The sequence below is a fragment of the Pollicipes pollicipes genome, unplaced genomic scaffold (genome assembly GCF_011947565.3).
Source record: "Pollicipes pollicipes isolate AB1234 unplaced genomic scaffold, Ppol_2.1 Scaffold_6686;HRSCAF=7923_pilon_pilon_pilon, whole genome shotgun sequence".
Lineage (NCBI taxonomy): Eukaryota > Metazoa > Arthropoda > Thecostraca > Pollicipedomorpha > Pollicipedidae > Pollicipes > Pollicipes pollicipes.
This window is the reverse complement of record NW_023596921.1, coordinates 1,753,681-1,781,554: the sequence shown is the minus strand read 5'-3', so window position 1 is coordinate 1,781,554 and position 27,874 is coordinate 1,753,681. Positions and strand designations below refer to the sequence as shown.

The 27,874-nt window shown below is 53.3% G+C and overlaps 1 protein-coding gene and 1 long non-coding RNA gene across 2 annotated transcripts; both read left to right on the top strand.

Annotated features, from left to right (window-relative positions):
• Nucleotides 1-175: 175 nt before the first annotated feature.
• On the top strand, nt 176-27,814 carry LOC119107272 (papilin; the record flags this gene model as incomplete). Its single annotated transcript, XM_037230693.1, has 22 exons — nt 176-255; nt 8,870-8,997; nt 9,887-10,003; nt 10,366-10,467; nt 11,999-12,104; nt 12,723-12,868; nt 13,765-14,167; nt 14,276-14,531; nt 15,682-15,756; nt 16,878-17,151; nt 17,878-18,066; nt 18,608-18,787; nt 19,070-19,282; nt 19,681-20,048; nt 20,133-20,332; nt 20,696-20,777; nt 20,862-20,983; nt 22,312-22,418; nt 24,248-24,454; nt 25,686-25,889; nt 26,646-26,848; nt 27,680-27,814. Coding segments are annotated over exons 1-22 (3,897 nt in total), but the record flags the coding sequence as incomplete, so codon positions are not given.
• Nucleotides 24,281-25,782, top strand: LOC119107238 (uncharacterized). The gene is made up of 3 exons (XR_005095226.1): nt 24,281-24,454; nt 24,924-25,130; nt 25,686-25,782. It is a non-coding gene; the product is annotated as an uncharacterized LOC119107238 (long non-coding RNA).
• Nucleotides 27,815-27,874: the final 60 nt, after the last annotated feature.

Here is a 27,874-nt window from a genome sequence, read left to right as displayed (position 1 = left end):
GGACGGCCCGCTCTGAGGGGACCGGCCGCAGGACGGGGAGTCGCCGGGACGCCCGTGGCCGGGGGTGAAAGGTCCTCCCCAGTGGCCGGCCGGTCACGGTTGGCTGCCCCGAGGCTAAAACAGGCGGCGGCGGCGAGCCCGGCTCAGTTCGCACCGCCCGCTGCGCTCGGACACCATGGGTGATCGGTGGGTTCAGCGGAGGGCCCCGCTAGCTCTGTTTGGGGCGCTGCTGCTGCTCTCTGGGCACCGGGTCAGGTACGTACAAACCTCCGGCGTACGCTTTGTGGCGATGAGCTCCACAAGGCGAAACTTGAACTCATATTGTGCTCTTCAGTCACATCACGCGTTTGACAGGTCTGAGCCACATAGATGGTTTGGTAGGCGTTGGTGAATTAGTTAGATGATTAATGAGAGAAGAGTTGGTGTACTAATTTCATTATAGATTCGCCGATGTCCACACCTGCAAATAACAATGTGCGTTTTCTTGGTGCGCTGTATGCAGCTGATCTTTGTGAACCTTTTTCAGATTTCCCAGTGGTCAATTAAAAGATATGGAAAGCCTTTGAATGTGTAAACGGTTTGAATGAGTTTAGTTTCATTTCATATAATAGGAATTGTTTGAAGCATTGCGAGAATCTTTAGCACATGTTTGTCATAAAAGACATTCTTGAGATGCCTTAACAGACCGAGACTACCACCTAGACCCTGGCATGGGCGTAGGAGCAGGGGGCCCTCGCGAGGGATGGTCTACCGACTTCTTGCGGATGCTTTTTTATTAACTTACTGTTAACTGGTTGGGGAGAAATTCCTTAAATGACCTTTAATTGATCCATTTCTCGGGGTTGGGAGTTAATACGGCCTATGGGTACGAAAGCGTTTTCTGTTATTGATCACTTATTTGCGTTCAACACATACGTGTTTATGAACAGCTTTTTAGACAAATAATCCGTGACGAACTTGACTGTTGCCACATACGATAATTCGGGAGATTCTTGAAGACAGACACGAAACGTTCAGCTGAGGTGTTCTTGAACGGTTGTGCGGGAGCACCCCATATACATCGCATCTGTAAACGCATCGCATCTCTTCGTGCTTGCTTGTAAACTCGTTATGTTTTAATGTACGAGTCATGCAAGCGTAAAGAAGAAAGCATGATGTCATGATCACAGGTTTGTTCATACGAAACATGGTAAAGCCATTGTACTGACTTAATGGAATGCAAAATTGGCCTCTTCGTTTTGCGGTACTGAAAGCTCCAACCCAAAATGTGCATCGAACTCATAGTGCAAGTCGAAATAGCCACAATGGTCCAGATGCCAACGATCCGAACAACATAGGCCTCCATTGAACAGTGGGCTCAGATAACCGAGGTCACTGTCACGTTTGCCACACATACGAAGTACGAGATGGCAAACGCACGTATGGCGTGCGAGGAGGCCCGTGTGTGAACAAGCTCGCACACAAATAGACAAACATATGATTGTTTCGTATAAAGATTGTGGCTAAGGCTAATGGTGGTATGGGAAAAGTGTGCCCCGCGTCGACCCACTTGAACTAGCTGTTTGGGCCGAAGAAACGCTCACGATGTCAGTGGAGAGACAGTCCTGGTGAAAAATGGAGATCGCGGAACTAGGAAAATGGAGATTGCGTCACTAGGGCGCTCTTAATAGTCGCCTTATAGCAAACGGCAATAACTGATATACAGTTCACTTCGTTAAGGTATTCGCTCTCCCCCCCCCCAAGCGAACAGGTCACGTGTTTTGAGTTCGATGACGGACGTAGTGCAAAGGCGAGCCGCCAGCCGCCTACGTGCGTTTGTTCCGACGCCACCGGCTGTAGCAGTGATGTGCTCCAGTACCAACAACTAGCATCAGCAAAAGCAAGCACGATCAGTCATAGATATTTACGTGTTTGCCAGGCATTGCGCGAGGACAACTGCCGTCTAAAATGAGTGCTGCCGATGTTTTTCCTTTCACCAATGGATGATTAAACTATGGAAACAAGCTTATTCAACTCAGGATGCAAAATTAGCCTCAACCAGGCTTTCGAAGAAAGGAGTTTTTGACTGCGAAGTTGGTACGCAAGAAATTGTCTATGCGCAGAAACGTAATGCGAAGTCATAAATGCAAATGCAGTATAGACGTAATACTACAGAGCTCCGTCATGGGCCGCTCACTAAAAAAGGCAACATAAAGAAGGCAAAAGGCTCACTAAATAAGGCAAATGAAAAAAGGCAAAAGGCTCACTAAAAAGGGCAAAACAAAAAATACAAATGTGCTGTTGTTAATGCTGGAACTCTGTACTGTTGACCTTTAGGGAACACAAAGCTCGAAACCTACCTCGGCTGTGAACACGAAATGAAAACAAATGATTTGGTAACTAAGCATTTAGCGCACAGGTGGTTCATATCTCCACCCGTTCCGCATGATGCATCCGGTGTTGGAGAGGCTTGGCTTTTTGACATGCCAATGATAATCTTGGCATACACTTATATGGATATAACTAAGTGCTGGCAGTTAAAATTCTAAGGTAGACACGCAACAAATATGAAGATTGAGAGCATGTAATGTTGTTTGACGGCATACAAGATTTGTGCGCTACTGCGATGCGCTAAACTTGGTTTCTAGGGCAGTATTTTTAAGTTGTGCCATGCCCATTGTGCAATCCTGCAAACACCACTGATCATACTGCAGCGCAGGCACTGTCTAGGCTCAGCCAAATGACTGTCATGCTGCCTAGGAAGAAAACCGTCATGTGCTGTCCGATTCTTACTGCAATTTTCCTCATATCGGCGAGATCCGTTGTGATATACTTATTGTATCTGGTCAAGCCAAAAAGCAAGCTTATGAAAAAATATCTTTTAAAAATAGAAACTGATCTGACGGTAATTGTATGTGATATACAGGCGTTCTTCGAACGCATAATATGCCAAGTTTGTCTCTTGATTCGACGAATCGTTTTGGGCATCGTACGAGATGTATGAGAAAACTACCTTGTGTTGATCGTAGGTGTCCAGTACTATATTGCACATAAACCACGTATGGATGATGCGGTACGCCGTCATTTGTGCATATCAGCATGTTTTTAGTTCGATGACTCACAATTTCTGTCGAGACTTGTCTATCGCGTGTTCTGTGTTCTGTTCTCAGACATGCTCTGTCGAGCCGAGGTAAGTCTATCAAACCACCAGCATTTGATTGCATATTTGAAGCAATTTAGTGGGCCGAGTTTAAACACAGGTGTACAGTAACTCTCACAATAGGGGCTTTTGAGGACAAATGGCGGATGACTTGCACGCTCCCATAGAACAAGGTCACCACTGTTATCAGGCCGGCGCGCCGATAAACCCCCGATCACTGACAGGCGCGCCGGTAACCTCCCGACCACAGACAGGCGCATCGGCAAACCCCCAACCACGGACAGGCGCGCCGGTAAACCCCCGATCACTGACAGGCGCGCCGGTAAACCCTTGATCACTGACAAGCGCGTCGGCAAACCCCCGACCACGGACAGGCGCTCCGGTAACCTCCCGACCACAGACAGGCGCGTCGGTAAAGCCTTGATCACTGACAGGCGCGTCGGCAAACCTCCAACCACGGACAGGCGCGCCGGTAAACCCTTGATCATTGACAGGCGCGCCGGTAAACCCCCGATCACTGACAGGCGCACCGGCGAACCCCCGATCACTGAACGGCGCACCAGTAACCCCCGACCACGGACAGGCGCGCCGGTAAGTCCTTCATCACTGACAGGCGCGCCGGTAAACCCCCGATCGCTGACAGGCGCACCAGTAAACCCTCCATTATCGACGTTAAATTTGCTGATTTGCAGCGGTGCCACGGACAAGGACAGCAGGTCCGCGGTTCGTTAAAGACATCGTTGATAAGATGCGGTTTCACATACCATTTCACAACGCACCTTCTTCGCCTTGATTTTTTTCGGAGCATATTCTAACTAAAGGCATTCGTGCAATGGTGGCGTTTATCAAGCCTGGCTGTGTTCGGTTTGCTGTAAATTATCTACTGTTTCATGATGCTTGTGGTACTGCGTAAACGCATATCGGTGCGTTCATTGCGAAGCTTATGTGGCCTGCTGTTAATTGTGTTCACGCTTTTTGCCATTCTACGCTACACGTGGCGTGAATGCTTGTCATCGTTGGCACATGAAATTACTATGCACTTGTCTGCGTCGACCCGGTAAATTATTGCCCCAGGTAAAATGGGTCGGATGCTGTCACGCTTGGTTACTGGCAACGATTTTTTCTCGAATAGGTTTACGCCATTCTGGGTGGGCTCGTAGTTGAATCCCAGGATCTGCCCTCATTTTTTCTCGCAAAGGTGGCCGATCAGACATCTAAGAAAGATTTCCAGATCGTTTAAAGTTTTAGCAGGAGTTCAGTGCGGGAAGCAAGGGCAAAAATGATGCATTTCATTCTGTAGCCCACTGTCATAGCATCCTTTCCATCGAAAACCTTGGAGAAACCAAGAAAATGACTGCAGTTGTCCGACGTTGGCTAGAATAATCGTACCATTTGCTCACTCCATTTATTTCAATGCATTACAGATCCCATACTATTGCATTTGTGCGTCCAGGTGCGTCCTGTGTCATGCGATGAGCTGCTTGCAGCTATGTCTACGATGGACCCGACGACGTCCTGTGGGCTAGATGATCTTAGTACGCAGCTCGTACAGTAGTTTTTTCGTGGTATCGGATGTCTCCTAATTGACGTCATCAATAGCAGTCTCATTGACGGAAAGGTGCCCAGCGCCTGGAAACACGCTCTTATCACAGCGCTCCCGAAAACCAGTGATTTGAACGATCCAACCAAATTGAGGCCAATCTCTGTAGTGCCAGCCATAGCAAAGATAGTCGAGCGTATTGTTCATCATCAACTTAGTTCATATTTTAACGAGCAAGATTTATTTTCGTATACACAACACAGAGATCGTACGAATTTTTCAACTGAGGCCGCACTTACTGTAGTGAATGATAAAATACTCACCGCAATGGATGCTGGGAGATCGCTCTGCTTGTTTTGATAGATCTGTCAAAATGTTTTGACGTTGTGGACCACCAGCTTCTCTTCTCCAAGCTTAAGATGTACAATATCGACACGAAATGGTTTGAAAGCTAACTTTGCGGACATACCCAAATGGTTCAGGTCAGATATCCTTCAGGGCATACCGCGCTCTCGTAGTCTTCCGAATGGGATGGGGGTATTTCAGGGTACCGCCCTCGGGCCGCTCCTATATTCCATTTTCTCGAACGATCTAGCGTTATATTCAGAAGGCGCTACAGTGATATAATACGCCGATGACACACAGATTTTGGTTACTGGAAAGAAAAGCGCAATGCAGCAGCTTGTCGCAACCATGGAGAGTGCCTTGTAAGTTGTATTGGGCTGGTTTAACAACCACTCTATGGAAGTCAGTACAGCAAAAACACAGTTAATGTTTTTTCGGGACGAAGGCTATGCTGCGTCATATGCCTCCTGTGCATGTCAAGTTCGGGTCAGCTGTCATCACTGAAAGCCGTGCCTGTCAAAAACCTTGGTGTGGTGATGGACAGAAATCTCACATTTGAACCCACGTTGATCAGCTTGTTACCAGGTCGACAGGCGCTCTGATGGCCTGTCCCATACCAACCATGTACTCCCAAGAGACACCCACGTTCGCATTGTCGGAGCTCTAGTTCTTTCCTCCATTAGATACTGTATAGCACTGTATGGTACTCACGGTGCCACCCAGCCCCATCGCGTGCAAAAAACTCGTGAACTTCTGTGCGCGGGTTGTGAGCGGAAGGAGAAGGTGTGACTATATATCGGATGTTGTCAGGGATCTACGATGGCTTAGTGCTGATCAGCTCGTCAGATATCATATGTTGTGCCTGCTCAAAAAAGTCTTACTCACGGGTCAGCCACCAGATATAGCCGCGATGTTCACACGTGCTGAGCACACTCATGAAACGCGACAGGCTAACCAGCTGAGGCGCCCCCGAGTGGTGAGCAACTCTGGCACTCACCGATTTAGCTACAGAGCATCGGGTTTGTTTAACTGCATGCCGCCCGACTTGCGCAATGTTCAGAGTCTAGGCCGCTTCAAGCGCCAACTTATGGAGTTTCTACTCAGTGAGGCGAGTGTTGGCACATCAGTGGGTGCGTGTGTCAGTTCGATTGTGTGTGATGCCACAATGTGAATGCAATAGTGTGATTCACCGAGATGACCCCTTGACCCATGTGTGATGTGTTAGGCTATTTTTACTAGGTTTCACATTGTCTCTTTTATGCCCGATTTTATCAGTGATGACGTGTAACTTTTAAAAAGCCACTGGATCTTGTGGAAAGTTACTAACTATATGAACATGAACATTTCACACGATACAACCGACGATCGTGCTTCTATGTTTCCACATTCAGGTGTTTGTACTTGGGGACGTAGAGCTCTCCTCTCATCAGCCTGCCCAAAGGAGCCTACCACGTCTGAGCGAGCTTGGCCAGCATGCTCGTGCTAAATCTCTCACATCGTTCACCTTTGCAACAGCTGTTCATCACTGCACTGAAACCTGCAATAGATGGAATCACATTTCCGACTTTCATGCTGCCAAATAAACCGTTTCTCCAATTTTACGTATGAGAATAGCAAACAGCGGTGGGGCTTCAGCGTGCTGGCCGCGCGGCAAACGGAGGTGAACATGCTGGTGATTATGTGGCACGTTGTAAGAGGTTCCGATAGTCGGGGCCGTACGCCCAAGTCTGTTCAGAATTCCATCGACAGAAAACAAAACCAGACAGCGTAAAATATGATCTATGTGTGGCCTCGGCAACTATGGCACTGGTCGATATCATTTAACTCGTAGAGGTAGAGCCTACGATTTGATGGTTAAAGCCTTGAACAGCATTCTAAGCTACAGTCGCCCTAGGCCATTTGTTATGGCATGCATTGGCCTATATATGTCGGCCACCGATTTTGGTTCGTTATCCGAGGTTTACATCCCCATCTCCTATTGGATCAAGCAGGCTGTGAAATGCGTGTTGTTGGCAAGTGTGCATTACAGCCAAACTGTCCTGTGCTCATACCTTCTTAAGCCGCTTTAAAACGTCCGGAAGAATTGTATCTGAAGCTTTCTTCTGGGCGAAGATCCCCTCCAACAGTGTGGTATAACGCGCAATACTGATCACCACGTTATTAAATGATGTCTATACTTCATATATCTATCTATCTATCTATCTATCTATCTATCTAGAGAGAGAGAGAGAGAGAGAGAGAGAGGAGAGAGAGATGAAGAGAGGAGAGAGAGAGAGAGGATAGAGAGAAGAGAGATGAGAGGAGAGAGATATATCTAGTGAATATATGTATCTCTCTCTTCTCTCTCTCTCTCTCTTCTCTCTCTCTCTCTCTCTCTCTCTCCTCTTCTCTCTCTCTCTCTCTCTCTCTCTCTCTCTCTCTCTCTCTCTCTCTCTCTCTCTCTTTCTCTCTTTGATATATCTATATTTCATTTGCGGGTCATTTGCTTTAAGTTTGGGATCTTAGACATAGAAATGGTCAATGGCATTTACCGGTCGGTTATAAACTGATGTTTTTTTATATGGAGTTCTTTTAGAATGAAACCACTCGACTGCTGTGTGGGATAAGCCTTCTGTAGATGTTGAATTTATGCGCATGACGACCACGAGCGTTGAAGACGTATCTGAACAGAAAACACAGCCACTTATCACGAACTGCGACTCAAATTTCCTCAGCGATTGGATTGTTTGTCTAAAATAAGCACAGTTAGACAATGCTACCACCAAGTTTTATGCAACGCAATCGATCGTAGTGTTCACCTTTTATCAATCCCAACGCCATGATGATAGTTACCCACGGCATGAAAGTACGTCATGACATATCTATTAACGCCTTCTGTCCCCGCATGGGACAAATACCCAGAAGTTATTACATCACCCAGGGTCAGTGTCGCGGCATCGCTCGCCCGGAGTGGTGACTCACTGATGCAGCTCCACGTAATGTTCATGTTTGTCACGTTTTGCGTTGGCTGCTGGTGATTGCGCGCAGTAATCGCCGCCGGCTGACCGGGGTCGACAGTGTGACGCCGCACGAGACCGGGGCGGCGCGCTGCACGCGGGGGGCGCGGCGCACCGTGTAATGAGCGGGGTCACGGTACCGGCCCCGGCGCGCTTTAGACACGGGACACGTGTGAAACGGTGCGTCCAAACGGCGGGGAGCGACCGCTGGCGTGGCGTTCATACGAGCTTGGGGTGGGCAGTAGTGTTGCTACATTTGGTTGGTAGTCTCAAAAGCTTCTGCGTTCTCTGATGGTCATGCCGTCAGAGGCCGTCTGATGGTCAGGCCGTCACCCCGCCCTGGCGCCGCCCCCGTGACGTCACCCCGCCCTGGCGCACACCGCCGACCGCCCCCGTGACGTCACCCCGCCCTGGCGCGCGCCGCCGACCGCCCCCGTGACGTCACCCCGCCCTGACGTGCGCCGCCGACCGCCCCCGTGACGTCACCCCGCCCTGGCGCGCACCGCCGACCGCCCCCGTGACATCACCCCGCCCTGACGTGCGCCGCCGACCGCCCCCGTGACGTCACCCCGCCCTGGCGTGCGCCGCCGACCGCCTCCGTGACGTCACCCCGCCCTGACGTGCGCCGCCGACCGCCCCCGTGACGTCACCCGCCCTGACGTGCGCCGCCGACCGCCCCCGTGCCGTCACCCCCTCCCCCTCTGACGTGCGCCGCCGACCGCCCCCGTGACGTCACCCCGCCCTGACGTGCGCCGCCGACCGCCCCCGTGACGTCACCCCGCCCTGGCGTGCGCCGCCGACCGCCCCCGGGACGAAGCCCCGCCCTGACGTGCGCCGCCGACCCGGCAGGGCCGCCGAGTTCTACTGCGATGAACGCTCCCAGGAGTGCCGGCCAGACCCGTGTTCCAGCTGTAGTCTGGACGTCATCTACAGGTCCTACACCGAGTGTCAGCTGAGCTGTTTCCGCGCCGCCTCAGGTCTGTTGGCAGGGCGACGGGACGGGTCAAGGTCATCGGTGGGTCAGTTCACCCAGGTGTGGCAAAATGACCCAGTTGTGGCAGGCTTTGACGCGATAAAGTGCGTGTTTTTGTATAGGATGATAGGTGCATGATGCAAGTGCGAAATGTTTGGACAACGACTTCACAAGTATAGCTGCCGCAGTATGTATCATACGACGCTCTCCATATATGAGTAAGCTTTTTCCGACCAAGTGTCAAGGTTTGGAGCTGCATTCTTTTCAATACTTTTATGCTGCGGTAAAAGCTTACTTGCACGGTTGGAGTTGGCATGGCACTGATGCATGATAGGCAGACTGATGTGTTTTCACGAGTGGTGTCACGGCTTTCGTTGCTGGTACGTCGTTCAGACGCATAGATCAATAGTACACATAGGTGCACAATTTTCTAAAGCGGCAGTTTATGTTCCGAAACATGGCTTGGCATTTAACCGTCGCAGTGCACTACTTCATTCGAGTTAAACATTGGACAATGTAACCAAATAAGCTACGCATTTACCTTACCAATAGTGAATATCAGACAATTTGACACATTTAGCATACGATCAGACCCAAATTATGGCATGCCTTTAAACGACACTTTCGCTATCCTACCAAAAATCGATAACTAAACCACAAAATATGACGCTGGGCACCAGCGTAATTAGTTACGGCTGGGACGTTGCGCGGCGTTATTCGCCGCATCCTAGCACTCTGCGGCGGCGGCCGGCGCTTGCGCTGTGACCTGGCCTGACGCCCGTGACCTGACGCCCGGCCGCGCTGACCCCGTGACCTGACGCCCGGCCGCGCTGACCCCGTGACCTGACGCCCGGCCGCGCTGACCCCGTGACCTGACGCCCGGCCGTGCTCAGACGTTCCGTCGCCCTGGTCGTGCGTGCTGCCCTCCGAGATGGGGCCGTGCCGGGACCCGGTGCGCCGCTGGCACTTCGACCTAAAGGAGGGCGAGTGTCGCGACTTCTCCTACGGAGGTTAGTCAGCTGACTGGCGGGGGGTGGGGTTCAAAACATCCAATGCGTTCTGTCGTTCTCTAATCGTGCTGAATAGTACGACGCGTGTGACTTGTGTAATTTTGATTTTGACACGTGGGATAAAATGACGATAGTACTTGAAATTGGAGGATACCTTCATCCTACGTCCAGATTTCGGTACACTGGTAATGTATGTGACAAATACGCTTGTAAATTGTGACCTAGGAACCCAAACGTGGCCTAAGAAAATTGAAAAAATACCCTTCAAACAGCCCTGTATTCCGCTTTCACGATATCATCCCGTCCTGTTACCCGTACGCCTTATGTCGTCCGTCCGCTACACGGGCCACTATCCACTGCAGGCTGCCTGGGCAACTCCAACAACTTTGGATCGCCGGCCGAGTGCCGCAGCGTCTGCGAGTACCGCATCTCCGAGATCCTGCCGCTGCTGAACGTCACGCTGGATAAGCATGCACCTCTCAGCGTCGCTGGCTTCGCGGACGACCGCGGCCGGCCGTCTGCTCTTGGTCAGTCCCTGAAGCTTCTGCTCCTGGTCAGTCCCTGAAGCTCCTCCTCCTGGTCAGTCCCTGAAGCTTCTTCTTCTGGCTAGTCCCAGAAGCTTCTGCTCCTGGTCAGTCCCTGAATCTTCTGCTTCTGGCCAGTCCCTGAAGCTTCTGCTCCTGGTCAGTCCCTGAAGCTTCTGCTCACGGCCAGTCCCTGAATCTCCCGCTGCTGGTCAGTCCTTAAAACGATTACTCGTTCTCAGAAACACTTGGCCTGGACTCAACGTTCGATGAAAGGATCTATTAGCGCCCCCCCCCCCCCCCCCTTCGCCCCTCCCCGTTCATCACTGTACCGTGCCGCCAACTGTAAGTTTTTGTAGGTGCTACTCAGTAATCCCCAGTTCATTCAGGTGCATCAGATGTTAACTGTGCATGCATACATGGTCAAACATAGACCATGTATGCGCCTCGGTGGTGGGATGAAGCGGTAGCTAGTGTACCACTCCATGCTCTATCAGCACGCCTGTGTTTCCCGCGTGACTGCCACAATCGCGCCTGTGCCCTCCCATGATCACCTACCGTTACTAAGCATCTCTCTCCATACCTGTTGTCCCACACCTGCTGTGGTGGCCATCGCCAGCCGCTGACTGTTCCTGTATCACCGGAGGTTCATCGCACGCGATCACCGCCCCGCCTGATGGGCACCTGCCGTCGGGGTACAAGGGGCGGTGGTGGGGCGGGGGGGGGGGGGACAACCGGAGTAGATAATTGGCCCACCAACAACAGAGCGGCCGCATACCACTACCAGCTAGCTCATTATGCAGGAGTGGCCAGTTTTTGTGGCTCGGCCTATAAAGCCAGCGATAAAAATCAACGCCAGCCCCTGGTCTGCGAACCCGCAGTTTGTGACATTGCTGTACCTTTTTGGAAAGGAGGATCGATTTAAAGATGTAATCGCAAGTTGCGTGATTCGTGTGCCGAATTACGAGCTGCATAATATGAGGATAACTGCGTGGTGAGCGTGCGTTTATTGTGGCAAGGCTGCACTGCTGGTCATCAGTAGTGATGGTTTATGCGCACGAAGTAATACGCTCAGCCCGTTTGGAGCGCCGGAAATTGCTCGCGTGTGCATCACGGGGCTTCGTGAAATATTAATCTGCTGTCTCCCAACTATAGCTCTTGTTATGTGTATGCGTTGGATTGAGTTGTTTTTCGTCCTCTTGTACATGCATGCAAAATACAATCCGCGCTGTCAGTACGTGTCGCAGCATCTCTTACGAGACATCGCGAGACTCATGTGCACACGAACATTCAGCCACAAATTGGTATGCGCTCAGCACCGATCCGTGTCAAAACGACCTCCGTGTGTCTGCCAGCACCTGCTTCCCCAGAGCCTAGCCCCGCTCCCATCCCGTCGTGCCCGACCCCCGTCTGACCCCGTGATCACCCCGTCTGAACCCATGACCCCATGTGACCCGGTGACCCTCACCAGGCACGCGTGGCGAGGAGAAGCGGTGCCTGCTACCCCGGCCCGACGGCGTCTGCTCGCAGGAGGCATTTGGCCAGCCGCGCTTCGCCTATGACCCGGAGAGCGGCCGGTGAGAGCCACGGCCGCTCGGGGAAGCCCGCGGACCTTGAACAGCAGACAATGGAGTCAGCGGGGTACACTCCAGGGGGGGGGGGGGGGACGGCGCACTGCATGCGACGCGACGCGGCCCCGAATCAAAACACCGCGTGTGACCGGGTGGGAATGTGGGCTTTCCAGTCCGTGCGGCGCGTATTTTGGGCGTGGGATAGTCTTAGCTGGCGGGGCCGGAGTGTTGCACGGTTAGCATTGTTGGACCGACTAGGTGTCTGACAACCAGGAAGAGGTCAATGAGGTCAGACAATAAAAAAACAGTGCGAACACACTGTGACGCTTCTATTGGTGGGCGGTGTGGACGTTCTGTTGCCAGACACGTCAGGGCATATCATATATATATATATATATATATATATATATATATATATATATATATATATATATATATATATAAGTACGCCCTATATATAAATATTGTGTATATACGTATGTATATATAAACACATATCTCCTCTGACTAACGGAACCTGTGCCGTCGAATCGCGTCGGCTCTGGAACCCAAAAGCCCACGTCCAATGTAAACCATGCCTGTGACCTCATTTAAGCTCTGTGACCAGCGCCACGTGTCCGACAGGTGCGGCTCGTTTGAGTGGAACGGGTGTCAGGAGGGCGGTAACGTGTTCGCGTCGATATTGGCCTGCCAGATCCAGTGCGAGGGAATCCGGCCAGTGCTGCCCGTATACCCGCCGCCTCTGCCGGCCCGCGGCGCCGCCAAACACGGTAACCGTTGCTCTGAGCAGATCATAAAAAGTGATCGTCTGCTCCGTGCCGATCTCCAAGCGGTAATATGCCCCTCTGAGCCGATCACAAAACAGTGATCGTCTGCTCTGAGCCGATCTCAGAGATAGTACGCCTGTCTGAGCCGATCACAGAACGGTAATACGCCACTTACAGGCGCAAGCATTTTGTACGCGAGCACGGTGAGCACCTGTTCTAAGAAGCACAGAAAGCGTCCTATATCGGTATTATCAGGCTCGTCAGAGCATTTAAGAGTGTCAACAAGTGCGTTTAATATTATATGACGATCAACAAGTACGACGCCCGCTCGCACTAAGAATCAGAGCGTATGGTCGCTCTTAGTATCTTCCAAAAATGCAGTCGGATGCGAGTATCTCACCAAATAGGGAAACATGTGTTCTAATTACTTTTAAGTACGGGACAGACGATTCCTCTGAAATCATCGACCATACGGTGCAGTTCCTCACGCAGCATCGGCCGCTTCGGCCGTTTCCGTTTCCTAGCTTCGAATCGTATCAAGTACAGTAAAACCTCACTCCAGCTGTCACTAAATGCAGCGGCTATTTGATCCGATCGAAATTGCATGCCGTCAACTGTTGCCTCCAGTGCCGCCGAACTTGTGGTTATCGTCAGAAATGAAAGAGAGGTGAAATGCTTGCCGTTCTGAGCACCACAAGGCATGGTTGTGGTTCGCTGGCCATCCATCGGTGCACAAGCACGCATCACCAAGCCTTAAGGCCACGCTATAAGCGAAAGTGACCATAATATATCATCTAATATTTGTTTTGGGCGGCAGTATTTCTAACTACCCACCACACTCTGTTGTACCGTGGTCGGTATCGTCCTTCACCGACGCGGTCTTCTGCCCGTGTCATCAGAGATGGCTGAACGCCACAAGGCGGAGATGCCGGCGGACGAGGACCACGACCCGTGCATGCTGCCACCCGACCCGGGCACTTGCGGCGCCGACAGTCCGCGCCTCTTCTTCGACGCCGCGCTCGGCGTCTGCCGCCGCTTCCTGTTCGGCGGCTGCGGCGGCAACCTCAACAACTTCCGCAGCCTGGACGCATGCTACCGCACCTGCAACAACGCCACGGCGGCCGCGGCGCCGGCGGCTGCCGCTTGCCTCGCGCCCAAGCAGGAGGGCTCCTGCAGCTCCAGCGTGATGCGCTTCTACTATGACGGTGCCACCGGTCGCTGCCGCGCTTTCCGCTATTCGGGCTGCGACGGCTCCGCCAACAACTTCCTCTCGCTGGAGGCATGCGCCGCCACCTGCCGGCCGCCGGCCGAGGACATGCCGTCGCCAGCCGAGGCGGCGCTCGTCGAGGACGACGCCGGCGTGCGCGCGCGCCGCGTCGGCGCCAACTCCCAGCTGGGCGACGCGTGCAGCCTGGCGCCCGACGCCGGCCCGTGCCTGGGCGAGCAGACGCGCTGGCACTACGACCCGGTGATCGGCCGCTGCCGCAAGTTCTTCTACGGCGGCTGCGAGGGCAACGCCAACAACTTCGCCGACCGGGCCGATTGCGCCGAGGCGTGCGGCCGCCGCGCCGAGCCCGGCCGCCGCGACCGGCAGTGTCGCGGCCCGCCCAAGCGCCAGGGCTCCCGCCGCTGCTTCGACAGCATCCAGCGCTACACGTACAGCGAGGCGAGCGGCCGCTGCGAGCGCGTGGTGTTCGACGGCTGCGGCGTCACGGCCAACAACTACCGCACGCTGTCCGAGTGTGAGCGCGCCTGTCTGAGTGACGGGCCGGCCGGCCAGGCAGGTGCGTTGGTGTTGGATTTCGGAGTGGCCCTGTTTCGCGAGGGTGAGCGCTTTTTATTTCCGCATTGAGATTGCTAGCATTGTTTGGAGGGTGGGGGCGCAGCTGGAGTCGGCGCTCAGGGATGTACATGTTGTTTCTGCTACCCGCGAGGCCTTGCGTTTTCTTGTCACACTGATTCCTCCTTCTAGCACGGTGGGCGGCAGAGCCTGCGGTGGCATGCAGCACAAAACTCTAACTAGCTCTAACTAACTCAAATTCATTAACTGTTGCACCATTGTTTCCTCTGCATACATTGTGCACATGCACCACTGATATGCAAAATGCCTTACGGCGATGCAGATGTATGCGATCTTTGCACATCAGTTCTCATGCGGCAGGCCAGCGAGGTTTAAAGGCCCTCCACTTGGCGTGTATTATGGTGTTTGGCAGCAACAGAAAACTGCCATACCCTGCCTACACAGGTAATGGCCCTGGTGTATGCAAATCGCATAGCGTTTCAATCGTAGCAGATTTGCGAGTCAATGCCTTTTGCCACCATCCCCGCGTGTTTACAGAGAAGCCTAGAAAGCTCCGCTGCGCCACACCTAATTGCTGCGTCTGGGAAGTGTTTCTGCATGAGATGTCGTGTCTAAATGCTGAATGATTATTTCAGCATCCACTGGTGCTTATGATGGCCAGAGCCGGCTGCAGAAGTGGCCCATTATCCTATAACAACAATGTGACCAAAAGTGATGTTAGTTCCTCTTTTAAGCGCTTTATCTAACAGCACTAACGGCCTCGGCACACCCCGAAGCAGGATGCCTGCCCTGTGCCAGTGCTTGGGGATTCGTGCTAGTTCTCTTCGACGTCTCTTCAAAACACTCGCCTGGCCTCGATCACCACCTGACGCATTGATGGTACAGTATGACGTCATTCCCGGCCCCATGCCAGTGCTCCCCGTCGGACGTCACCGCCAGTGACGTCACCGTGACGTCACCTCCGGCAGACCGTGTGTGTCGGCTACGCCCAGACCCGGGCCGCTGTGACGCTCAGATCGACCGCTACTACTATGACCCAGCCTCCGGCCGCTGCCGCCGCTTCATCTACGGAGGCTGCCGCGGCAACGCCGTACGTATGGTGCATGTGCGGTGATGCTGAGAGACACAGAAGGGTCGCTGATTCGAGGCCTGGTGGAAGATATTTGCCTAGTACATCCAGCCGGTGAGGTTGTAATGCTAGCTCCCAAAGTGTCTACACACCTTTGAGACCTTCCGCAGAGTTACCTGCTGTAATCGTGCATGCTGGAAATTTCCAACGCCGTGATTCATTTAAACGGATTGTTGACGTACGATTCTCCAATAATCATCACTGTGTCGCGAAATACATAATCATTCATCGCTTGTTTTAACCTGCGTCCTAAGTCTAAATTTTGAAGAACACGGCCTGGTTGGGATCCATGCGCCTTCGCTCCATGCCGTTTCCAAACTAGGACAAAGATAGAGATGGAGTAAAAGGCACCAACGGATTGTTCTTAATGAGATTTTGCGATCGACAATATACTCTCTTTTGCTAACTGACCCCATGATGCCATGACAAAGGTCGAATTTTTCCAAAATAGTTTTTCAGCTGAATGTCGTCATATCTACGAGACAATACCTTGTAGCGGCACGAAAGCTAGGCAAGCGTATTTTTGTTTCATGATAAGTGCAACGATGATAGTTGTACGCATTTTGATAAAATAGTTATGATCTATGGCTACGTAAATGAAGCACTGTGAGCCAGTCGCGTGCGGTCGGCGAAATCGTCTGATGCCGCTTGCCGCTCACACTGGCCATAAATCGTCGTGAAGTGTTCCCCCCCCCCAAAAAAACCATCGCTACGTGGGAACCGGAAATGTTAGAGACACCTTTCTTTGTCGACAGGGTATGTAACGGATGTCCTATAGGAAGCAAAAAATTAGGCACGATTGCAAAGTAAGCCAGACAGGTATCTTAACAAAATCTGAGGGAGAGGGGCTGCATCAGCACTATCTCTAGCCAAGGCCAGAGCTAAGCTCATCTCGGCTGGCCTTGTCTGAGTTTGCAAAGAATGCAACCAAGCACGACCTGTCCTCTCGGCTGCAGCAGCCTCCCCAGCAGACGGTACGCTCGTCCTCCTCTCTCCTGCATCTCACGACACCGCCAGCTCCTGCACCCCCCTCCCCCCGGTCGCAGCCTTTCCACCTCACCTCACGGCGTGTCCGTCCGCAGAACAACTTCGAGACGATGCGGGAGTGCATGAGCACGTGCCGGGACGTGAGCCCGACGGACGGTAGCGGCGAGCGGCCGGAGGTGGACTGCTCGGCGCCGCCGGTCGACCCGCGCGCCCCCTCCTGCACCGCCCGTCTCCGCCGCTTCTATTACAGCGTGCCTGCTGGCCGCTGCGTCAGCCTGCTGTACGGCGGCTGTGGCGCCACCGACAACAACTTCGCCACGCAGTCGAGCTGCGAGCGCAGCTGTCCTGCGGGCGCTGTTGATCAGACGGGTGAGAGAGGTTGACAGGGGTCGGGCGGGCTTCAGAGAGTGCTGTTAATCAGACGGGTGAGAGAGGTGGGTGGTAACTGGGTCGGGCGGGCTTCATAGGGTGCTGTTAATCAGACGGGTGAGAGAAGTCGACAGGGGTCGGGCGGGCTTCAGAGGGTGCCGTTAATCAGACGGGTGAGAGAGGTCGACAGGGGTCGGGCGGGCTTCAGAGGGTGCTGTTAATCACACGGGTGATAGAGGTGGGTGGTGATGGGGTCGGGCGGGCTTTAGAGGGCGCGTCACACCAGTGCAGGCTCATGCTGAGTCGAAAAACGGAATCAATCGTCTCGCACTCATTAACGCCATGGGAAAAGAAATTGCGTGCTCGACTGCGCATAGCGAGGAGGACAAAACAAGAAGTGTTATGACTGCTTCCGATTCCAGTTTACAATCACGGATATTGTTTTGGTAGATGCGTGTCAAAGAAGTGAAGTGCCCCGTCTTGCTGTCATGTCAAGCCGCCCTCTTACTTCCTACCCCTTCTCCATTTACTGACCTGCTTGCGCCGTTGTAGCCCATATGGCCGCTCTCCGTCCGCCAGAGACGTGCCTGGCGCTGTTGTGAACCACGTGGCCGCTCCCGTTCACCAGAGACGTACCTGGCGCTGTTGTGAACCACGTGGCCGTTCCCGTTCACCAGAGACGTACCTGGCGCTGTTGTTAACCACGTGGCCGTTCCCGTCCGCCAGAGATGTGCCTGGCACCGTCGGCGGACCCGGGCAACTGTCTGGGCCGCGTGGATCGCTTTACGTACGACTCGACCACCGGCGAGTGCTTCCAGTTCGACTACACCGGCTGCGGCGGCAGCGACAACAACTTCGCCAGCCGACGCGAGTGTCTGGAGCTGTGCCGAGGCGTCACCGGCGAAGCGAATCAAGGTCAGAGTAAGATCCGCCAGATCGGCGCTTGAGTCAGAGGCACGCTGTCCGCTCAGTGTGGCGGCTGGAAGCCATGTTTCAGTACTGAAGCAAGCTGCGTTGACAAAATTAGATGCCTTTGAAAGGTCGTCTTTTTCTTGCATGGCAGGCGTCAATAGATCCTAAATTGGGCTTGAATTCCAAGTGTATGAAATCCAGTAGCCGTCTTTGAGATTTGCATTTCGGAAACAAAAAAGTTAAGGTTCGTTTAAGAAAGCCTTCAATTCAGAGGAAAACATCAAAAATAAAATTTAAAGAGTAAAAAGCAGCGGCCGGCTGGCCTGGTTAGAGTAAACGTAAAAAGCACATAGAGCGAAGGCTCAGACGGACATGAGTGTCGGGGGTCGACTCGTTCTGGAGACATGCCGCCAAAGCCAGCGTGGTCTTGTCTTGTGTCCAGATCGTGCCCCCTTACCACATTTTCAAGAGCTCACGTGATGTCACTGATAGACGCGCGGCGACCAGCCTGTCGACTGGTCTGACCTGACCTGCCGTGCCGCAGACGTGTGCCTCCTCCCATCGGATGCGGGTCCTTGCACGGGCCGGGTGGAGCGGTACTTCTACAGCGCTGCCACCGGCCGCTGCCAGCAGTTCTCCTATGGCGGTTGCGAGGGCAATGGCAACAACTTTGAGACTGCTCGGGAGTGCACCAGCCGATGCACCGGCAGCAAGATCGAACCGGGTATGGGCTGACGCGGGACGGCGCCGGAGGGCTGCTTTCTGGCAGATGGACATAGATCAGCTGCATATCAAGTCACTGGCTTAGTCTAAGCAGCCTAAGCCGCATTGCCCCAAATCGCACTGCCAGAGACCGCTGTCATTATAAACATTCTTGCCTCTGGTTCATGAAATGGGTAGCATGACTGCATCACGAATGGCTATCATGGTTATCTTGCTTGTTTCACTCTTGGACTACCTTCGTGGACATGCTGTAATTCCTACTCCTGTCATTCCACGCCTCCAGGCGGCGCAATCTGCAGACAGCGCTCCTTGGTGGGACCCTGTGCGGGCAGCTTCACCCGGTACTACTTTGACGACACCAGCAAACGGTGTCAGCAGTTCATCTACAGCGGCTGCGGGGGAAACTTAAACAACTTTGAGACCCGCAGCGAATGCGAGCGGTCCTGCCCAGCCACCCCTGGCCCTGGCCCTGGCCCTGGCCCGACCCCCAGCGAAGGTGGGTCTATCACATGACATCGATCTCTGGAAGCCAACTTTGGGGTCCTGGTAGTGCAGTGGTTGACGTGTCTGCGTTAACCACCGTGTGTCTGGGAAATCAGAAGTGCGGGGTTCGATTCCCCGCGCGGTGCCCGTCCTTCCTGCCAGGGTGAGAGGCAGGCAACGCCATATGGCCTCAATAACTGAGTGCGTCGTAAAGCCACAACGACACGCACACACACCGCGAGCCGCCTTGCGGTTAGGTTACAATACACCATTCACTGAGTGCCACAGTTTGCGCGGCCATATAATGTTACACTCAAAATGTCGCCAGAAGCTGGTTACTTCTTCGAGCAGCAGCGATCCCTGCGTCGTTTCGTGTTGGACTCTTACGTTAGCTCTCCGCTTCGCTGCCAGAGCTGTGCCGCCTACCCGCGGAGGCCGGACCATGCTTCGCGGCGCTGCCGCGCTTCTACTACGACCCGTCGCGCCGAGCCTGCCGCGACTTCACCTACGGCGGCTGCGCCGGCAACGCCAACAACTTCGAAACCCTGGCTGCGTGCAACGCGCGCTGCGGTGAGAGCAGCGAGCGGCCGGCGCGCTGCCTCGCCCCGCCGAGCGGCGATGGCACGTGCAACGAGCCGCGACAGGCGCGTAGAGTCTACTTTGACGCGCGCGCCGGCCGCTGCGTGGCGCGCACCAGCAGCGACTGCCCGTCCGAGAACAGCTTCCGGTTGGCCGCCGACTGCCGCGAGGAGTGTGTCGTGCCGGAGTCGGCGCGCGCCGTCTGCGCGCTGCCGGCCGAGCGCGGCGAGTGCGCCGGCCGCGAGCGCCGCTGGGCGTTCAGTGTGCGCTCGGGCCGCTGTCAGCCGTTCGAGTATGGCGGCTGCGGCGGCAACGCCAACAGCTTCGAGACGCTGGCCGCCTGCCTCGGCGCGTGCCGCGGGCTCCGGCTGAGTAACGCCGGCAACCTGTCGAACGCCTGCATGGAGCCGCCCGTGCTGGACGACTTCTGCGAGCCGCAGGAGCGGCCGGAGATGCGCTGGACCTTCAACGCCGAGACGCTCAGGTGTGGCGCGCTGCATTCAGCTAGTGGTAGCATGGAATGCTGGTCATTTGCGTAGACTGCATCATGCATTGCTTTCTTACGGATGGAACTCAGGAACAGCAAATATTACCAATGACACTGTAAACAAACACAGCACTGCACAGCACACGAATGGCCCTTTCAGCGACGGTATTATTTAGGTTGCAGACATTTGGTGCTTGGTTTACGCTCATGCCAGTGGCATTGTACCATCAGACGGTACCTGAATTTGCCCGCTGCTAGACCGAAACTTGAAAACACTTGAAAAAAGTTATCATGATGGGCCGTGCACCTTCTGCCCCCGCTATGTTGAACTTCCTAACCTCACCCCGCCCTTCTGCTCAGGTGTGAGGACTTCGAGTCGTCCGGCTGTGAAGTGGGGCCCAACATCTACCGCAGCGGGCGGGCGTGCGAACGCTCGTGCCAGGCCGGGCCAGATCGGCCGCGGCCGGGCCCGGCCTCCTGTGACCGCGAGCCGCGCCCGGTGTTCGGCTGCACGCCCGGCCGCCAGCGCACCGTCTTCTTCTACGCGGCTAACCGCGGCGTGTGCCTCACACTGGTTGACGACGGCTGCCTCAGCGGCGACAACATGTACTCCACCAGAGAGGTGGGGCTGGCCTTTGGACGTCCGCTGTAGGCACATGCCGACAAACGTCACACGAAAAAAACAGACAGTGATGTATACAATGGATTGAGAGAGAGAGAGAGAGAGAGAGAGAGAGAGAGAGAGAGAGAGAGAGAGAGAGAGAGAGAGAGAGAGAGAGAGAGAGAGGAGAGAGAGAGAGAGAGAGAGAGAGCGAGAGAGAGAAAACTGAAGCCTTTTTATTTGTTAGGTGATATGGTGAGCTGGTCATAGTCCTTCAAGGACTATACTATATATATATATATATATATAGATATATATATATCTATATATATAGATATATATATATGGGTGTAATGTAATATGTATATGATATATGATATGAAAGGTATATATATATGTATATATATTGTATATATATATATATGTATATATATATATATATATATATATATATATATATATATATATTATATATAGATATATACAACTGAAGCCTTTTTTATTGTTTAGGTGATATGGTGAGCTGGTCATAGTCCTTCATATATATATATATATATATATATATATATATATACATATATATATATATATATATATATATATATATTATATATATGTATATGTATATAGATATATATCTCTTTTTTTATGTAAATAACAAACGAAAACCTTTTTGTTTTGAGGTGACCAGGCCGTTGCTTCAACTGATTTGCATGCATCGTGGGCAAGACGAAGATGAAGTGTGCGCCTAAGCCAGACAGAGGATGCTGGTTCACCAGCATATAGCGGCTTGTCATTGATTCTCAATTGGACTGCGCGTATCGCTATGAGAGATGCAGGTCTGCTTCCAATTTTGGTTTGGTATGGACTAGAGGTGTTGACGACAATTTTAGTTCGATGGAATGAAGGAGAGTGAGTAGCATTTAGGCAAAGCTGCTCGCTTGCGGGGGTCCTCTGCCGAGACTCCGCCGGGACTTCTGTACGGGATGTGTGCTCCGCCTTCGGATCGGGTCCTCACCTGAATGCACTTAAATCTACGCATGTGCGCAGGCAACTGGGGTGTCGCCAGGATGCAGGACGAAGAAAGACTGAGATACGAACGGCGGATGCTTGTTTCTAAAGTCTACCTGAACCCGCCGTTTTCAGGGCTACCTGCCGTCCTACCCGCCCGCCTGCCTGTTGTGGGAATGGCTTGCGAGGTAGTTTCCTTTAAGCCACGTGACGTGCTTCTGGCCAAATGGTATTTGAGTACTGTTGACTTTTAGATCAAGCTCACGGGCGATTTTGCGTGGCAGGAGTGTTTGCAGAGCTGCGCGGGCGGTGGTGAAGGAGGAGCCATCTGCCGGCTGCCCGTAGAACCCGGCAACACCTGCAGGGGCAGACTGCGCCGCTGGGCGTTCAGCACTGACACCGGCCGATGCGAGCGGTTCTTCTACACGGGCTGTGACGGCAACGCCAACAATTTCGAGTCGCGCGCGGAGTGTCAGTCTCGCTGTGGCGGGGACGTTAGCCGAGGTAAGGCTTGCAGAGCGGGGCAGGGGGAGAGAGAGGGAGAGCGGAGAGGGTGCAGATGTGTTGGTCGCCTTCTTACCACGGTAGCTCGTGTGTTCCTCTCCATGTACGGGCGTGAATAATTCAATGCTTCTATGTTCGCCATGTTAATGGAAATATCGTTCCGAGGCTTTACCTGAGAGAGGTAGCTCTTATACAGTTGTGTTTATCAAGTGCCGACCAACATTCTTTACTCCCTAATACAGGAGCGAGCAATAACAGTCAGCCAGTCCTCTTCATGCCACCCGTTTCGTCGCCATGGCGTGGCAGTTGTACCCACATGTAGTCAATGATATCAAGGCTGAATAGCTTCTCCTCCTCTTTTGAAAAAAATTATTGGCTATTGCGTGTGTACCAGCCTCTCCTATAAACATCAGACCTGATTTCTTGAAATGTTCCATTTTTCTGCGCAAACCTTCACTATCAACACAAAGCTTGCCTATGGTACGTTAGCGGCTACCCATCCTGTTTCAAGTCTGTACCCAACGGTTCACCAATCCTCCTGCTGTGAAAACAACCCACGCAGTCGGTCAACGCCTCCACTCTTCCTGCCTCCTCCCACCCGGCAATGGACTCACCTACTCGGTCGTCCAATGGACTCGCCCTCTGCTGCTCCACTCGGAACTCAGCTGCGCCGCCGCTGCCACCAGGCGGCGAGGACCGCGGTCCGCCGGAGTTCTGTCAGCTGTTCCATCCACATCCACTCACCCGTGGTGGGGAGGGCTCGAGTCGCTTTAGGTGCTCGCTGTTTGCTGTTGACCGGGATGGCCGGTGGCAGTGGCCACCCTAAAGGTCATGTGACGGCAAAGAGCGGGACGAACCGAGCGTAGCATGGCGGTGCGTTAAACTTTCCTCATCCAATTCGGTCGTTGCCCTGGATTTATACGATTGACTGTGTCGGGGCCGGAGCTCACGTAACAAGTACTGATGGCCATGAACTCAGCGTCTCCAAATTCAAAAACTGACTAGATATAGCGACGAAGTGGTACAACCTGGCTGAAATACCCTTATATGTCCCGATCTGGCCCTCATCCCAAGTAACATCCTGGTTGCACCACTGAAGGTGTGACTTATGAGTATATGTGTAAAACCCCGAACTGTTAGTATATTGGGGGGCCGAGATTCTTCCACTGTGGATTTTCTTTGCATCTCATGGCTGGGAATATATTCTATTTATGTTCTGTATGTGTATTAAGTGTCATAGTTACATTCATATGTATGTATACATGCATGTATGTGTGGTACATACATGCATGCATAGAGGTATGGGTGGTGCCCTCAGCGGCAGCGCAAGTCGAAATTCTACACGTGACATTGACAGCGCACTACACCAGTATCGAACTCTCGTTTTATTAACGGTACGTTGTCCACAGGTGAAAGAGAGGGCGAAAGACCGCAGTTCTGTCGAGTCCGACCGGAGGATATTGCAGGATGTCGCCCTGGCAGCCGGGAGACCAAGTTCTACTTCAGCGCCACGGCCGGCAGATGCCGCTCATTCGAATCGGTCGGCTGCGAGCGAGGCAGAAACGTGTTCCTGACGCGAAGGGAATGTGAACAAGCTTGCGGCGACCGCGATGCCGGTGAGGGAGGGGCAGCGGATGAAAAACCCAAAAGAGTGAAATGGGGTGGATCTTGCAGCGATATCCTCGCAAGGAAACCAACTGGCCGCCATTTGAAGATATATTTGGACATACATTTTAGACAATTCAACCGTTTTCACTGCTAAGTATACAGCTGCTTACGTGTTGTGTGCCCATCAGGTGGTGAAGTTGAAAACCAGCCCCAGCTCTGTCGTGTTGAGCCCGAAGAGGACCCCAACTGCCGCCCTGGTCGCCGCGAGACCAAGTACTACTTCAGCACTGCCGTCGGCAGATGTCGCTCATTTGTGTCCGTTGGCTGCGAGCGTGGGAGAAACGTGTTCCTCACCGCTCGGGAATGCGAAGAGGTGTGCGAGAGCCGAGACACAGGTGAGAGCGACCGTGAGTCTCTTTCCTCAGATTGGTGTTGGTTTGATAAGAGCCTTCTCGGTCACTAATGATAATTTCGGTGCCACGAGATGAAGGCAAGTGGATACTGGTGGGACAACACTGCATCCACTGCGGGTCCTCCGCCAAGGCTCGGTCCGCACAGGGAGCCCCGTACAGGATACGCGCTCTGCCCTCGCACTGGGCACCCGCCAGGGGGCCCGTCCTACTGCTAGGTGCGTGCAGCCTAGGTGCGTGTAGCCAGCTCTGGATAACTGGGGTGTCGTGAGGAGGCAAGATGAAGCTAGACAAGGGAAGTACAGCACATAATCTTTTTCATCGAAGTGTAGGCTGATGTAGCGCATCGTCTTACCCATCCAATAAAGGCCTCATTCGCTTCCAACGATGATGGCGCAACGACTAGCTTTTTGCGCATTTGATCCGTTAATTGCTCTAAAATCGTTTTTTTCAGATAATGGTGGCGGCGGTATCCCGCAGTTTTGCCGCGCAGAACCCGAAGATGATCCGAACTGCCTGCCTGGTGACCGCCAGACCAAGTATTACTTCAGCGCTGCCGTCGGTAGATGTCGCTCTTTCGTATCGGTCGACTGCGAGCGGGGCAGAAACGTGTTCTTGACGCGGCGGGAGTGCGAGCAGGCATGCAGTGGCCGTGACGAAGGTGAGGAGGGCGTCCGGCTGTTGACCGGTGCAGGACTATCGCGCATCTGGCAGCGCTGCCGAGTGCTTCGGTGGGTTTGGGAGTGGGGACATTGTTAGATGGAGACAGTCCGGCTCCAACAGCAAGCTGCAGTTCAATCACGGCGCAGCAAAATGTGTAATGATAGGATTGTTGCAGAGCTTTAGGTACCTACGCAACAAAGCACGCTTTTCATTTTGAAAGCCATCAATGTTATGGCATGCGTTATTCTCGCCGGCTGGATATCGGCTCGGCTCGGCTATTGCGCTACAACAGCGGTGCGCATGCACGGGCGTCTACTAAACACTGTCCGCCTCGGCGGACCCGGGCACGAGTGAGGTGTTGACCCGTTAGGCAACCTGACCTTTCAGCTGACCCGGCGCTGGGAGGCTTATATTATAGCATGTCTTACATAACATTATTACGGAAAAGACGGACGGCAATCACAATTCTCGAATTTACTGTACCGCTGCAGTTCGACCTTGGGATGCCAAATGTACCGGCCCACATACCATGGCCCAACTTTTGTTCATTCAGGTGGTGGTGAGAGGCCCCAGTTCTGCCGTGCCGAGCCCGAGGCCATCTCCAACTGCCGGCCTGGTGATCGTGAAACCAAATACTACTTCAGCGCCGCTGACGGGAGATGTCGCCCCTTCGTGTCGCTCGGATGCGAACGAGGCAGGAATATGTTCTTCACAATGCGGGAGTGTAGGGAGGCTTGCGATGCCAGCGACACGGAAGGTGGGCATTCTTGGTGTAAAATGTTCAACAGCTGACATATCCAGTCCGGAGTGCATCTGTTGTTGTTTATGTGTATGCATGCCCCTCCTGGTGGTTTAGCCATGGGCCCTCTTCCAAAACAAGACAACAACAAAAAACACTGTAGACCAATTTGGCGGTTCTAGTGGCAATACCCGCCATACTGCACACTGCGATAGTCAGTCAGCTACTGACGGAATTTAGACAAGATCTTAAAAGAAACGCAGCCCAGTTCGGGCATCCATAACAAACCACGCCGTCTTCGTTTGTGGGATACAAGTCTTTGTGATCCTCGTCGTAGTTTACTAGCTTCGCATTCCGTACTACGTTGAGTCGTGCGAGGTTCTTCGTTCTGTGGCCACAACATCAACTAAATCGGAAAGCCCCACATCTAACCTCTTTGGTACCTCTTTTTTTTCCAAAATCAGCCAAATTATTCGTGAGTGCATGTAACGATTATGTACGGTTTTCAGTGTAGCTACATTCCACGCCACTAGAAGAACCATTCATCGCGGACCTTTCAAAAACATATGGTATACCGTAAAGAATGACACATTAAATGAAAGGCGCACATACACTATTTCTGATCAGTGATGTATCGCACACGAGCCGCCACGGTCGTCTGAACAGACAATATGCAAAGTTGGCTGCACCCCGGGTAATATCGGCCACAGTTCCAACACGATCCGGGGTACGAGCTGCTGTCGCCTGCCTCTTCACTGTCCGTCTCTCCACCAGGTGCTGGGATGTGCTCGTTGCCGTCTGACCCGGGCCCGTGCACCGCCTTCGAGACGCGCTGGTACCGAGACCCGGCTTCGGGCACCTGCGAGACCTTCCAGTATGGCGGCTGCGAGGGCAACAGCAACAACTTTCTGACGCGAGCGGAATGTTTAGAGCGCTGTCAGAACGACAACCGGGCCGAGAACGAGATCTGCAACCAAGTGAGAACGGGAGTAGAGCGCAGCTGCGGGCAGACGACGAAAAAAGCGAGAATAAGACCAAAATTGGGTGAAACCGAGATGGGAATTTGCCAGAAACCAGGATAACTACAAAACGGCAACAGATTTATAGCCTGTGACAGGTAGGAGCAAGACGACAACAATATATGCGGCCAGGTGAAAACCAGACACGATAAGTCTGCTAGCAGGTAACAACGAGACAAGAACAAAAAAGTGACTCGCTGAAAAAGACATCAGGCTGGCATTTTCAGCCAGGTAAAAGCGAGACGAGGGTCCGGGGGTCGGTGAGGACCACAAGAAACAAGCCGCCATCGTGAGATGTCAAGACGAGAGCGGTATGTGTGCCAGGAAACTTTGCGTCCCATCAGTCTCGCCCGGGACTGAGAAGCGCAGGATGGAGAACGGATGCTGCCGGAGTCTTTTCGTTCTTTGCATATTGCTTACCGCACCTAATGTGATCTACAACCAGTCGTTAAAGCCAGTTGCCAGCTGTGCGCGACTTCCAAGTTTCCAAGTCACTATAACCTGGCCTGACCTTTCCCGTAGACAGCGGAGATGAGCGACACCAATCATGCCCACGCAAAATTATCTCTTTGACCTGACTTGACCCGTCCGCGGCCACCGGAGACGAACTGCCGTCCGTGCAGGGTTAAGGCAACCGCTCATATCTGACCTGATCTGACCTGATTTGATCTTATTTGACCTGGCCTGACCTGTCCGCAGCCGCCGGAGACGAACGAACGGCGGTGCCGGGACGAGGTGACCTCTCTTGCTTGGCCTGACCTGATCTGACCTGACATGACTTGTCCGCAGCCGCCGGAGACGAACGACCGCCCGTGCCGGGACGAGGTGACACGCTTCTTCTGGGACCTGGCCAGCGGCGCGTGCCGCTCCTTCCGCTACTCGGGCTGCGGCGCCACGGCCAATAACTTCCGCTCGCTGCGGGACTGCAGGGCGGCGTGCCGGGGACGGGACTCGGAGGGCGGCCGGCCGCCGACGCAGCAGCGC